The sequence below is a fragment of the Heptranchias perlo genome, chromosome 8 (genome assembly GCF_035084215.1).
Source record: "Heptranchias perlo isolate sHepPer1 chromosome 8, sHepPer1.hap1, whole genome shotgun sequence".
NCBI lineage: Eukaryota > Metazoa > Chordata > Chondrichthyes > Hexanchiformes > Hexanchidae > Heptranchias > Heptranchias perlo.
In genome coordinates, this window is record NC_090332.1 from 83,966,604 (window position 1) to 83,981,780 (window position 15,177).

General features: G+C 41.2%; 1 protein-coding gene across 6 annotated transcripts in view; it reads left to right on the forward strand.

Moving 5' to 3' along the window:
* plcb4a (phospholipase C, beta 4a) overlaps positions 1-15,177 on the forward strand; it is a 399,841-nt gene that overhangs the window by 227,527 nt on the left and 157,137 nt on the right. For all 6 annotated transcript variants that reach the window (XM_067989437.1, XM_067989441.1, XM_067989442.1 and 3 more), the window contains 2 exons: positions 9,467-9,547; positions 11,145-11,204. In XM_067989437.1, the coding sequence (XP_067845538.1) occupies positions 9,467-9,547; positions 11,145-11,204 (141 nt within the window). The remainder of the gene's footprint in view (positions 1-9,466; positions 9,548-11,144; positions 11,205-15,177) is intronic.

A 15,177-nucleotide genomic window follows, 5' to 3' on the forward strand; every position in this document is an offset into this window, starting at 1 on the left:
CAATTTCAAGTCCCAATTTTTTCAGCAGCTTCCTGGTACCACACCTAAGTGGCCATGTGTGATCTCAGAGAGAAAATGTCTACAGACAATTCAATTATGGGGGGGATGTCGCTGCCACTTGTAATTGCTTATAGGTAAGGTCAAATGACTATTTTTGGAAAATCATAGAAGGTAATCAAAGAATAGATGTCTCAATTATTCTGCTTTGTATCCTATCTCTGTATTCCTACTAAACTTGTGGTCTTGTGGCAGAAGTCTTAAACCTCATTTTCAGCTAAATACAAGGATCCTACTTAATTTTATAAAGATAAATTCATCCATGCCAAAAAATTAACAATAGGCCGTCAATGACTTGAAAAAAGATAACATTACCCCCAAAAAGTGGACAACTCTAAAATCACTCATAATATAAGCTTGTGACATGTGAAAATAAATAATTACACTGAAATCGCAGTGGGACATGAGCTTGTAACCCCACAATCCTACACGCACAAAATCACAAGTAATATATGGATGAAGAAGCGCATTCTTATTTCATCCATCCAGAAAAACCCTTCCCCATTGCAAAATCTAATTTTTATTCAGATATTCCAGGGTTTTTGCCTCCAGTAATCTACCTGGATATCCGTTCCATGTGTGGATCACCCTGCATCAAAGAACTTTCTGACATCACTCCTAAATTTTTTTTTTACTAGTTTGAACCTGTGTATCCTTGTCCTACTTGCAGTTTAGTCTGAAGTAATGTTCCAGATTTGCCTTTCCGATGCCACTTATTATCTTACGTACCTCTCTACAAGCTGAAAAGTCCAAGGGGGTTAAATGGGGTAACCCCAAAACCGGGCGTGGGAATCGCGATCCGCGATTAACCCGCGCCCATGCTTCCTGTACGGGCAGGACGAGACTTACCTGTCAGCAGCGTTGAAAACTAGGCCGAACACGACAATTCAAGGAAATGCGCACTTTCCACCAGCAGGGGAGCCCCAATCTCGTAAAGGGAGGATATCTCTTAAAATCTCTTGCAGGTAGCCGGTACCTGTTGTTTACTAAAAAATAACAGTCTGCTGTCGGCACAGAGTCTGAACAGAGATCAGACATAGCACACGTAAAACACAAATGCAGGTCCCATTCCTATGTTTACAAACTGATGAGTTACATTAAAATATTGAATAAAGGTTGTGCACGACTAAATCCCACATCCTCCAAACTGCATGCCAGACCTCACCAATCTCCGATCTGTATTGGTATCAAGCCTGCGAGAGTGCATGCACCAAGGTTCTCTGCTGATATACCAGAGGCCTTGGTGCAAGAGGTGGACAGAAGGAGGGACATCCTATATCTGCGGGGTGGGGGCACGAGAGGCCCTCCAGATATATGCCCAAAAGGCAGCGGGGACGAAGTCAATGCCAGCACCACGAACATGGATGCAGTGCAGGAAGAAGTTCAATGCTTTGACAGGAGTGGACAAGGTGAGTGAGGCCAACTGTCAAGTGGTGTCTCCTACCAACTGCACCACTAGCCGCATCCACTGCTCCACACACTACACCCCCCATCACCCACATACCAACAAACTCTTTCCATCAGTGCTCAACTCTTCCAGTCGGATGATTCCTCTCACCCTTACACAACACCACTGTTGCAAGCCGCCCACGCACATTGGCAGCTATTCAACCATGACAGGCACATCACCCAGACACACTTCCCGCTTTCTTGCAGGAGAAGGTGACGCATAACAGGAGGCAGCAAGTGGCAGTGCCATTAATATTGAGGAAAATGTAGGCCTTGAAGAGGAATAGAAGTGCAAAGGACACTAGATTTATTTTGAAGCGGGGCATGCAGATGTGCCCCCACAGAAAATGTTTGTATTTAGTGCATCTTCCAACTTTTTGGAATTTACAATGAACATAGTTTTTAAAATCGTAGAAGTGAAGGTTAGTTGCTCCATTTACTTTCTATTTGTCATTTTGGAATTCATTATTTTCTTTATATATTAAAACTCCCTTCTCTTTAGTAGCAGATAATCTGTTTTTTCTTAAATTATTCCCACTGGGAGAAAAAAATTTTAGTTAACATTCAATTTTGTTTTTAAAGATTGCCTAATAGTGAAGTGGGAATTGGAACATGGTCTTATTGAACTTATACACACACACACACACACACACACACACACACACACACACAGCCACCCGTCCCACCGACATGGTGCATTTCTTGAAGGCATGCCTTGTGGAAATATTTAAATTTTTACATTATAAATGGTACAATCTGAATTATATTAAACACTCTTTCACCTCCGATGTCTTCCCCAGTTCACAGAGGCTCTTTCCGCTCCAATGCTCCCCCAGTTTACACGCTCCAGTTCACAGGGGCTCTATTTCCTCCAACACCCCCTTAGTTCACACATCCATCCAACCCTACCAATTCATGCCAGTATTCTTCTCACTCTCTGCCCTTGGATCAAGCTGCCACCTTCCTACCTCTGCTAAGTTCACGTTGACATGCTCCACTTCTCTCATCTTCACAGCACTGAATGCGGCTTGAATTTTATGAGCATTGCTCTCGGGCTTTCTCTCCTCCCCCTACAAGTACCAGGGTCAGAGCTACTCTTGAACATTCCTCTCACCATCCAGATCTGCTCTCAGACTTTCCTCTCAATGCCCCGTCCCCCCACATCACTGTCAGGCATCACTCTCTCTGCTGCCACCAGTACAGCCCTCGGGCTTCCCTCTCTACCCTTTTCCCCCACAAGCAGTGATTTCGGGGTTCTCTTTCAACCCCTTCCTTCATAAGCACTTCCTTCTCCCCTGCCCTTAAAATGCTGCGAATTGATTCCCTCATCGATATTACTCCAACCTCCTGCTGTTACTCACCTAATTCTGAATACTGTTGCACATAGCAAGTGGATGTCCTGATCTCGCAAGAGTTCCTGACAGTGTGCAGCAGCATGCAAAATCAAAGCACCAGAAACAGGAGGTTGTGAGTCCCAGAGAATCACAGTGGAGAGAGTCTAAGGGATAGAAATTGGTTATGATCCATTTTCAGATGCGTAACCAATGGCACGCAGACAGCACATACCCCAACCAGGACAGTACAAGGCTTGCCCGAAATTGGGCCTCAGGCCTCACTTCAATAGTTTTGAACGAGATGTTGGCATCTCAGGCATCTTCAAAGGCAGCTTGCTCATTGCCTAATGATCAAGCTGTGACTGTTTGCTTAGCTGGCAGCAGCCCTGGGAGTCCCGGTAGAGGGGAGGAAGGAGAACGGGCTGATTGAGGGTGGGCAGCGGAGTGTATATTAATATATGATATGAGTATTAAAGTTTTTTTTTAAAAAATGAACTTGCCTTTTAGGTGACTGCCACATCCATGTTAAGAATACCTGCGTGGAGCAGGCCTGGCACCTATCCCAATCTCTTAGCGGGTTCTTAAAATAGGCGTTAGGCCCCATGTTAGCATATGGAAAGGACCTGAAGCCTGTTTTTGGCGACCACCCTGGACGGCTGAAAATTGTCTGAGGCCAATGTGGCATTGGACATTTTTCAGGCATTCTTGTAATGCAGGGAACAGCACTCCAAAATTTTTGCCCTCGTTTTCCATTTGGAAACAGGCACCACGGACACCAATTTCTATCCCTAAGAGTGGTGATGGGTTTTTTTTATCCGCGAACATAGATACATGGAAAGTGCCCGTAAAACACTGACTGTTCATGTCAAATGGTGGACTGTTGGCATGTATGAAAATGGGAAAACACTTGAACAAAACATTTAGGCACATCCTGTGATCTTAGTCTGGCTTGATATAAACTTATGTGCCTCTCCCCCATTAGGTCAATGGATTTAAAGAAACTAAGGCACCTGTCCTGAGAAAAACAGTCACTTGTATAGCCTTTATCTTATTGAGATGCATTAGTAAATCTTATCCCCTAACATATGGCACTAAGTTAGGGCAATCTTTAGAGATCTGACGAAACGTTAACCTGTTATTTCTCTTCACAGATGATGGTGGACCTGCTGTGTATTTCCAGCATTTTCTGTTTTCGTCATTGCATTAATCGTTGATGAGCTGTAAGACAAGGACAGAAAATTGTATTAATGTTTCAATGAGAAGTGGCTGAATTAATATGCTGTAGTTCAGAATACTTCAGTTGTGTGATATTCATTAGTTTCCGCTGGAAATGTAATTGTATGCTGACATGGTGTCTGTGATAAAAAGGTTTGATACATTAATTTACTGGCTATATGAATAGCTGCCAAATGGTGTCATTTTCTGAAAGAAAATTGATGACCGTTCCCTATAGTCACATGCTCCTATACTCTCACTAATTTGAAATAAATTTGAGTTTAATCAGAGAAAGGATCAGTACTGCACACAGTGCAACTAAACAAGACCTTACTGCTTAAATTAGCAATCAGTGCAATGTTTCACTGTATTATAACATAACATCGTATAAAAATGTTTCCATCTCATGTAGGAAAGTGTGACATAGTGTTTCCTATACTAATGACATGTTTTATCTAAATGTTATTAATAAAATTAGACGTGGTTCCAAATTAATCAGAAATAAGTACACAAACAGAAGGTGAAGTGTGGTATAAGTCCAGAACCACTCATAATTTTTTTAAGAAATATATATTTTAAAACAGCCTCTACAATGATCTTGACCTCAAGTATTCATCTGAATAATATAAGTGAAGTTTAAAAAGATACCAGGCTGGTCAGTTTTCAGATAGTAACCTTCATCTTCGCTGTGTCGCCAAGGCGTCTTTGTTTAACCTTGGCTTTCAACGCTACCTGCTGCTCGGTGCTTTCTCTTGGAATATTTCTTTAATGGCAAAGATATTTTTACTTCTTTATTAATATTCAGTATTTGTGTTACTGTGTATTAGGTAAATGGGAACTGGTAATGTGATTGGTGGGCAGTAGTGATTAATGCAAAGAAAATGGCTACTTTGCTTATCAAAAGCATTAATATCAATTAGCTCTTAACGGGCCAGTGTACTGCAGCATTGCAAGAATGAATTTTAAAATGGGCCTATTGATCATTGCAGTGAATATTTCAGAATTTCTAGGCTGGTATACGGAATGGCTGATTGAAGTATAAGATTAAAAAATGGGGAAGGGTTCAGATGAGGGGAAAATTTAGAAATCTAAAGAGAAAAGTCAAGACATTAGAATGGTGTACCGATTCAGGTAAAGATAAGCAGAGTGTGACAGAAAGGGAGAGAGAGTTTAACGATAATAGTGCATCAGCGAATAAGGTCAAATCAGGGAAAAATGGTTAAAAAGTTAAAAATTAAAGGTGCTTTATCTCAATGCATGAAGCATTTGTAACAAGATAGGTGAATTAATGGCACAAATAGAGATAAATGGGTTTGATCTAATAGCCATCACAGAGATGTGGTTGCAAGGGGACCAACGTTGGGAACTAAATATTCCAGGGTACATGACGTTTAGAAAAGACAGATAAAATGGAAAAGTGGGGGGTGGGTGTAGCCCTGATAATAAAGGATGACATAAGGACAGTAGTGAGGAAGGATCTTGGCTCAGAAGATCAGGAAGTAGAATCAGTATGGGAGGAGTTAAGAAATATCAAGGGGCAGAAAGCACTGGTGGGAGTAGTTTATTGGCCCCCTGACAGTAGTTATTGTGTTGGACAGAGTATAAATCTGGAAATTAGAGGAGCATGAAACAAAGGTAATGCAATAATCATGGGGGATTTTAATCTTCTTATAGACTGGACAAATCAAATTGGCAAAGGCAGTTTGGAGGATGAGTTCATGGAATGTGTTTGAGACAGTTTCCTAGAACAACTCATCATGGAACCAACCAGGGAACAGGCTATTTTAGATCTTGTCTTGTGTAATGAGACAGGGTTAAAAAGTAATCTCATAGTAAGGGATCCTCTGGGGAAGAGTGATCATAATATGATAGAATTTCACATTGAGTTCGAGAGTGATGTACTTCAGTCAGAAACTAGATTCTTAAACTTAAATAAAGTCAATTACATAAGTATGAGGTGCGAGTTTGTTAAGGTAGATTGGGAAATTAGATTAAAAGGTATGTCAGTAGATAAGCAATATCAAACATTTAAAGAAATATTTCATAATTCTCAACGAACATACATTCCATTGAGAAATAAAAACTCCAGGGGAAAAGTGATCCATCTGCGGCTAACTAAAGAAGTTAAGGATAGTATTAAATTAAAAGAAGAGGCTTATAATGTTGCCAAGAAGAGTAGTAAGTCTGAGGATTGGGAGAGTTTTAGAAACCAGCAAAGAATAACCAAGAAATTGATAGAGGGAGAAAATTGAATATGAGACTAAACAGCAAGAAATATAAAAACAGATTGTAAGAGCTTCTACAAGTATGTAAAAAGGAAAAGAGTAGCCAAAGTAAATGTGGGTCCCTTAGAGGCTGAGGCAAGAGAAATTATAATAGAGAATAAGGAAGTGGCAGAGATGTTTAACAAATATTTTGTATCTGTCTTCACAGTAGAAAACACACAAAAGAATACCAGAAATAGGAGGGAACCAAGGGTCCAATGAGAGTGAGGAACTTAAAGTAATTAATATTAGTAAAGAAAAAGTACTGGAGAAATGAATGGGACTAAAAGCCAACAAATCCCCTGGACCCGATGGGCAACGTCCTAGGGTTTTAGAAGAAGTGGCTGTAGCGATCGTGGATGCATTGGTTGTGATCTTCCAAAATTCCCTAGATTCTAGAATGGTCCCAGCGGATTGGAAGGTAGCAAATGTAACGCCACTATTCAAGTAAGGAGGGAGAGAGAAAACAGAGAATACAGGCCAGTTAGCCTGACATCAGCCATCAGGAAAATGCTGAAATTCATTATTAAGGAAGTGGTAACAGGCCACTTAGAAAATCGTAATATGTTTAGGCAGAGTCAACATGGTTTTTATGAAAGGGAAATCGTGTTTGGCAAATTTATTAGAGTTTTTTGAAGATGTAACTAGCAGGGTAGATAAAGGGGAACCAGTGGATGTAGTATATTTGGATTTTCAAAAGGCATTTAATAACATCCCACAAGAGGTTGTTATACAAGATAAGGGCTCATGGGGTTGGAGGTAATATATTAGCATGGATAGAGGATTTGTTAACAGACAGAAAACAGAGAATAGGAATAAACGGGTCATTTTCAGGTTGGCAGGCTGTAACTAGTTGGGTGCTGCAAGGATCGGTGCTTGGGCCTCAGCTATTTACAATATATCAATGACTTAGATGAAGGGGCTGAGTGTAATGTATCCATGTTTGCTGACGACACAAAGCTAGGTGGGAAAGTAAGCTGTGAGGAGGACAGAGAGTCTGCAAAGAGATATAGACAGGTTAAGTGAATGGGCAAGAAGGTGGCAGATGGAGTATAATGTGGGGAAATGTGAGGTTATTCACTTTGGTAGGAAGCATAGAGAAACAGAATATTTTTTAAATGTTGAAAAACTATTAAATGTTGATTTTCAGAGAGATTTGGGTGACCTTGTCCACGAAACACAAAGTTAACATACAGGTACAGCAAGCTATTAGGAAGGCAAATAGTATGTTGGCCTTTATTGCATGTGGATTGGAGTACAAGAGTAAGGAAGTCTTGCTACAGTTGTACAGGGTTTTGGTGAGACCACACCTGGAGTACTGTGTACAGTTTTGGTCTCCTTATCTAAGAATATATTTGCTTTAGAGGTGGTGCAACAAAGGTTCACTAGATTGATTCCTGGGATGAGAGGGTTGTCCTAAAATGAGAGATTGAGTAGAATGGGACTATGTTCTCTGGCATTTAGAAGAATGAGAGGTGATCTCATTGAAACATTTAAAATTCTGAGAGGGCTTGACAGGGTAGATGCGGAGAGGCTGTTTCCCCTCGCTGGAGAGTCTTGAACTAGGGGGCATAGTCTCGGGAAAAGGGGTGGGCAATTTAGGACTGGGATGAGGAGGAATTTCTTCACTCAGAGGGTCATGAATATTTGGAATTCTTTACCCCAGAAGGCTTGAGTATATTCAAGACTGAGATCGATAAATTTTTGGACACTAAGGGAATCAAGGGATCTGGGGATAGGGTGGGAAAGTGGAGTTTGAGGTAGGAGCTCAGCCATGATCTGATTGAATGGTGGAGCAGGCTCGAGGGGCCGTACGGCCTACTCCGGCTCCTATTTCTTGTGTTCTTATAATATATTGTTGAATGCATTGTTGGACCCGCAGAAAAAAGGACTGTGCACAGCGCGAATAATTCTTTTAATCTCCGAGTAGTTGAGGCCCTTTTATGACACATGGAAATAGAATACAAAAACAAATGACTTTTTTCCTCTGGTTTTTGTTATTTACTGTTGAAATGTTTGTATCAGACAGTATGAATTCACAACCCCAAAATGTTGCTGACCCTCTGTCAGGCGGAAGTAAACTTGATTTTCATTCATAGAATTTATACACCATTTCCCAATGCCTGCTCAATAGTTTGGCTTCCCCCATTGGTTCAATGTGAGTTTATTCTTGAGAAAGAAAACTACCCAAACCAGAAATCTCCTCGATTCGATCTGTGCTTCATTAGCTGATGTTATCCGGGATAGCGGCAGGGCTGCTATAATTGACCTCCACATCCCTGGGTGAGGGAGGAGAAAATCCTCCAGGGTTCCAGCTCGTAAACACCATGCACTGGCCCTCCTAGAAGTGTGCATCAGTAAGGATCTCATTGACTGTGATGGCCCCGGCAGTCAAGTAGCCCATCAACACTCTCTATCAGCGAGGAATAATGAATCATGGCCACTTGGATATGGTACTAGAGGGCGTCCTTTGAACTGGTAAGGAGTTAACAGCTTCAGGAGAATAGGGACAGCGGGAAAATTAACCAGAAGTTTTTTTTTTAAATGCTAAATTTATCTTGATAAATTGGCTGGGTAAGTGATGATCCCTAGCAACATGTAAACACCCTTTGTTGTGCTGCACATAGGAAGAATGGGCACATGCTACGATTGAAAGTTAGATCTTATTTTTCATGTTTTATTTCCTTATAAAAACCCCCTTACTTCTGGGACTACTGTGTTACGTAGAAACCTTTCTTAGACCAAAAGATAGAGATGTAGGTGAGATTGGAGATCTAGCCAAGAGTAGCTCCTCCAGACCACCATTGAACTGCCAGGAAGGCAGTCGTCCATCATTCCATATTCCTGTACTGTACCCTGTTAACTGCTGATGGAAAACATTAAAACATCTACATTTGATTTTTGCTTTCAGTAACTCTGGGTTCAGGGAGACACAGTGACCAGTTTCCCTGAAGCCTTTTTCACTCTGAAGTTGGTCACTGAGAGGTTAAGGATTCGTTTGATTTTCTTCCCCTTCAGTGCTTCTGGTTCTGCTTGCGGCCTGTTCCGAACACATGGCCAAGATTAGGGCCTTACTGCAAAATATTGGTCTTTTTAAGAGCTGTGGTTATTAACTGACTTAAAATTGAAAATGATTTCTTCCAACAGGAGTCGTCTGTCTTTGAACCTAACTGTATCTTTAAGGTGGATGAGTTTGGATTCTTTCTCACATGGAAAAGTGAAGGAAAGGTATTTTTTCCCACACTTCAAATCTGTGACCACAACATAAACATTTTCCCTTGTCTAATTGATATGCTTTACATGATAAAATACTATTTTAGATTTATATTGCTTATCCATTTCTAAAAATTAGTTAAATAACAGTAACATTGGGAGTAAAATACTTTAAAAGACTGACTACCAAAGCTATTTTAATGCAACTTTTAGAAAGAATAGAGAGGGCACAAACTAAAGTATATTGCAAAATGTTTCTAATTTTTGTTCTAAAAATATCCATTAAAAGTTTATAGCACAGAAGGAGGAGGCCATTAATCCCATCATGTCTGTGCTCGCTCTTTGCTAGCGCAATCCAAAATGAACCCCATTGCCCTGCGTTCACCCCATTGTCCTGTATCTTCCTCTACTTCCACTATTTATCTGATTTTCCTTTAGAAGAACCAATAGTCTGTGCTTCAGCCTCTCCTTGTAGCAAAGCATTCCGTGCTCTAACAACCATTGTGCAAAGAAATTTCTGCTAACCTCTGTCCTCACTCCCATGTGTAAATTGATGATCTCTCATCATTGACTCGCCAACCAAAGGAAATACTCTTTCCCTATTCACTCTATCACAAGCCTTCATAATGTTTAAAACCTCTGTTAAATCTCCTCTCAGCTTTTTCTGCTCCATTTGAACTAGTCTCAGTATCAATTCGCTCCTCATAACTATAGTTTCCCATCCTTGGTATCATCCTGGTGAACCGACACTGTATGATGTCTCTGGCTTTAATATTCTTTCTATATCAGGGCACTCAAAACTTTATTTCAGGCCTAACCAGTGTTTTGTATGAATTTATCATTTTTTCTTTCATCTACTCTACACCCATATATATAAGACACAAAATGCTGTTGACCTTTTATTATGATTTAATTTACCTGCCTCAAAATCTACATTTTTATTTTTAATACTCTGTGCATTCATGTACATACCACTCAATCGTGACTCCCGGTTTTTCGGAATGCTACTCCATATTCTCTTTTCTGGTTTTCTGATTTAATTTTTTGACATCTCTTGCACCTTTCACAGCAGCGGTCCAGAAAATGCATGGGTCTCGGTCCTGGTGTAACCAGCCGGATTGCACCCAATGGTAACCCCCCAGCACCAACCCTAATTTGCGAGGTCAGTGGGAGGGCACCTCATTAGCATGGGGCAGGTGGGCTCAAGTACCACTCCAGGCATATCTCTGGCATCTCCCTGCCCCATGCCAATGGAAATTTCAGCCCCTCCCCAACCTTGGGCGCGTTGCCCCACTCCGCCTGACCGCAGCACTGCTCCAATCATCCACCAAAAGGGCGCTGAAGGTGAGTTTCTCATCAACATAAGTTTCTGACCTAGAAGGTATATTATGCATTTTGCTCATATTATTATAGTATTATGAAACAGTGATACAGGATATACGAGTCTACAAGGAGTTGCCCTTTATAATCTGCAGGAAATCGAAAACATTATTGCAACCACAAATGCTTTAGATCCATTTCTAAGAAAAGTAATAATAGCATGCAGAACATGATAGAAATCTCTGTGTGGTAAGAGCTTAACTTAATGCAGGTTTCTCCGATATTTTTCAAGGAAGGACAGCTACTGGAATGTTCGATGGTCAACAGTGTTCGATATGGAACTATCCCCAAGGCAAGAATTTGTTTTGTGTATGTTATCTCTAGGATCTCAGGTGCGCAAGAAGGAAGAAATGTAAATCATATGAGACAGCAGGTGACAGAAATAGGTTGACTCAGACAAATTACTTGGTAATAATTATTCTGAAGAAAATTCTTCCTGTTGAAGATCTGGTAAGAATATTGCCAAGATACCTGTGAGGTTTTGCTGCTTATTTATATTGCGGAACTAGTTCTCAGGATGAGGTCCTGCAATACTAGTCAGGCCCCCTCCCAAACTACTACTACCACGACCTTGAAGCCTGTGTAGGTACTGCTTCTTGCTTTTGCTCTGATCTTGAGAATTTTATTAACTATGCTTCCAATTTCCACCCATCCCTCGTCTTCACGTGGTCCATCTCTGACCTTTCTGGAGGTCTCTTTCTCTGTTTCCGGTGATCAACTTTCCACTCACATCTTGTACAATCCTGCAACGACCTGGAATAACCTTCTTCCTACCCCACATCCTGTAAACATAAGAACATAAGAAATAGGAGCAGGAGTAGGCCATACGGCCCCTCGAACCTGCTCCTCCATTCAATCAGATCATGGCTGATCTTCTACCTTGACTTCACTTTCCCACCTTATCCCCATATCCCTTGATTCCCTTAGTGCCCAAATATCCATCGATCTCAGTCTTGAATGTACTCAATGACTGAGCAACCATAGCCCTCTGGGGTAGAAAATTCCAACGATTCACAACCCTCTGAGTGAAGAAATTTTTCCTCATCTCGGTTCTAAATGGCTGACCCCTTATCTTCAGACTATGCCCCCTAGTTCAAGACTCTCCAGCCCGGGGAAATTGCCGCTCAACATCTACCCCGTCAAGCCCTCTCAGAATTTTATACAATTCAATGAGATCACCTCTCATTCTTCTAAACTCCAGAGAACATAGGCCCGTTCTACTCAATCTCTCGTAATAGGACAACCCTCTCATCCCAGGAATCAATCTAGTGAACCTTTGTTGCACTCGCTCTAAGGCAAGTATATTCTTCCGTAGGTAAGGAGACCAAAACTGTACAGAGTACTCCACGTGTGGTCTCACTAGAGCCCTATATAATTGCAGCAAGACCTCCTTACACTCGGCCCCCTCATCTAAGTCATTGATGTAGGTTGTAAACAGCTGAGGTCCAAGCACTGATATTTGTGGCTCCCCACTAGTTACAACACGCCAACCCAAAAATGACCCGTTTCTTCCTACTCTCTGTTTTCTGTCCATTAACCAATCCTCAATCCACGCTAATATATTACCCCCAATCCCATGAGCCCTAATCTTATATAACGACCTCTTGTGTGGCACCATTTCGAATGCCTTTTGAAAATCCAAATGTACTGCATCCAATGGTTCCCCCTTATCTACCCTGCGAGTTACACCCTCAAAAAAAAACTCTAATAGACATGTCAAACACAATTTCCTTTTCATAAAACCGTGTTGACTCTGCCAAATTATATTATGATTTTCTAACTGCGTCCTTAATAAGAGATTCTCGGATTTTCCCTACTACAGATGTCAGGCTAACTAGCCTGTAGTTCCCTGTTTTCTCTCTCTCTCCTTTCTTGAATAGCGGGGTTACATTTGCTACCTTCCAATCCACTGGGACCATTCTAGAATGTAGGGAATTCTGGAAGATCAAAAACAATGCATCCATTATCTCTGCAGCCATCTCTTTTAAAACCCTAGGATGTAGGCCATCAGATCCAAGGGATTTGTTGGCTTTTAGTCCCATTAATTTCTCCAATACTTTTTCTTTACTAATCTTCATTACTTGAAGTTCCTCACTCTCATTAGACCCTTGGTTCCCTACTATTTCCGGTATGGTTTTTGTGTCTTCTCCTGTTAAACAAATATTTTGTATCTGTCTTCACATCTCTGCTATTTCCTTATACCCCATTATAATTTCTCCTGTCTCTGTCTCTGTCTCTAAGGGACCCACGTTTACTTTTGCTAATCTCTTCCTTTTTACATACTTGTAGAAGCTCTTATAATCAGATTTTATATTTCTTGCTGGTTTACTCTCATATTCAATTTTCTCTCTCTTTATCAATTTCTTGGTCATCCTTTGCTGGTTTCTAAAAACCCTCCCAATCCTCAGGCTTACTACTCTTTTTGGCATCATCATAAGCCTCTTCTTTTAATCTAATACTACCTTTAACTTCTCTAGTTAGCCAAGGTTGGATCATTTTTCCAATGGGGTTTTTATTTCTGAAGGGGAATGTATGTTCGTTGAGAATTATGAATTATTTCTATAAATGTTCGCCATTGCTTATCTACCATCATATCTTTTAATCTAATTTCCCAATCTACCTTAGCCAACTTGCCCCTCATACCTATGTAATTGGTTTTATTTACATTTAAGATCCTAGTTTCGGACTTAACTACATCACTCTCAAACTCAATATGAAATTCTATCATATTATGATCACTCGTCCCCAAAGAATCCTTAACTATAAGACTACTAATTAACCCTGTCTCATTACACAATACTAGATCTAAAATAGCCTGTTCCCTAGATGGTTCTTCGACATTTTATTCTAGAAAACTGTCTCGAATGAATTCCATGCACTCGTCCTCCAAGCTATTTTTGCCAATTTGGTTTGCCTAGTCTATGTGAAGACTAAAGTCCCCCATGATTATTGCATTACCCTTGTCGCATGATCCTCTAATTTCCTGATTTATACTCTGTCCAACACTAAAACTACTGGTACGGTGCCTATAAACTGCTCCCACTAGTGTTTTCTGCTCCTTGTTATTTCTTAGCTCCACCCATACTGATTCTACATCCTGATTTTCTGAGCTAAGATCCTTCCTCACTACTGCCTTTATCCCATCCTTTATTATCAGGACTACGCTCCCTCCTTTTCCATTTTGCCTATTGTTTGTAAAAGTCAAGCACCCTGGAATACTTCGTTCCCAACCTTCGTCACCCTGCAACCACGTCTCAGTAATGGCTACTAGATCAAACTCATTTATCTCTATTTGTGCCATTAATTCATCTATCTTGTTATGAATGCTTTGTGCATTTAGATTTAGCACCTTTAATTTTAACTTTTTACTATTTTTCCCTGATATGACCTTAATCACTAATGCCCTATTAAACTCTCCGTCCCTTCCTGACACACTCTGTTTAATTTTATCCAAATCACTACAGCCTTGACTTTTCTCTTTAGACTTCTAAATTTACCCTTATCTGAAATTCCACCCCCCCCCCTTATTAGTTTAAAGCCCTATCGACCACCCTAGTTATTCGATTCGCCAGGACACAGGTCCCAACCCAGTTTAAGTGGAGCCCGTCCCAACAGAACAGCCCCCTCTTTCCCTGTTACCGGTGGCAATGCCCCATGAATTGAAACCCCTGCTTCCCATACCACTCTTTCAGCCACGCATTTAACCATCTGATCTGTTTGTCCCTCTGCCAATTTGCGCGGGGCTCAGGTAGTAATCCAGAGATTATTACCTTTGTGGTCCTGCTTTTTAATTTGGACCCTAGCTCCTCAAATTCCCTCAGCAGAACCTTATTCCTAGTTCTGCCTATGTCATTGATTCCTACGTGGACCATGACATCTTGATTCTCCCACTCATGCTCCAAGTTCTTCTCCAGCCTCAAGGAGATGTCCTTAACCCTGGCACCGGGCAGGCAACACAGCCTTTGGGTCTCCCGGTCGCGGCTGCAGAGAACAGTATCTATCTCCTAACACGACCACAGACCTTTTCACTCCCCCTCACTTGAATGGCCTCCTGGACCACAGTGCTGTGGTCAGTTTGCCCCTCCTCCCTGCATTCTTTGTTCTTATCCATGCAGGTAGCAAGTACCTTGTACCTGTTGGGCAAGGGAAAAGGCTGAGGCTCCTCCTCCGCAGCATCTGGGGTCCCCTTACCTGCCTGACTCTCAGCCACATCCTTCTGTCCCTGACCACTGACCAAATCTGAAGCACAACCTAACCTGAGGGGT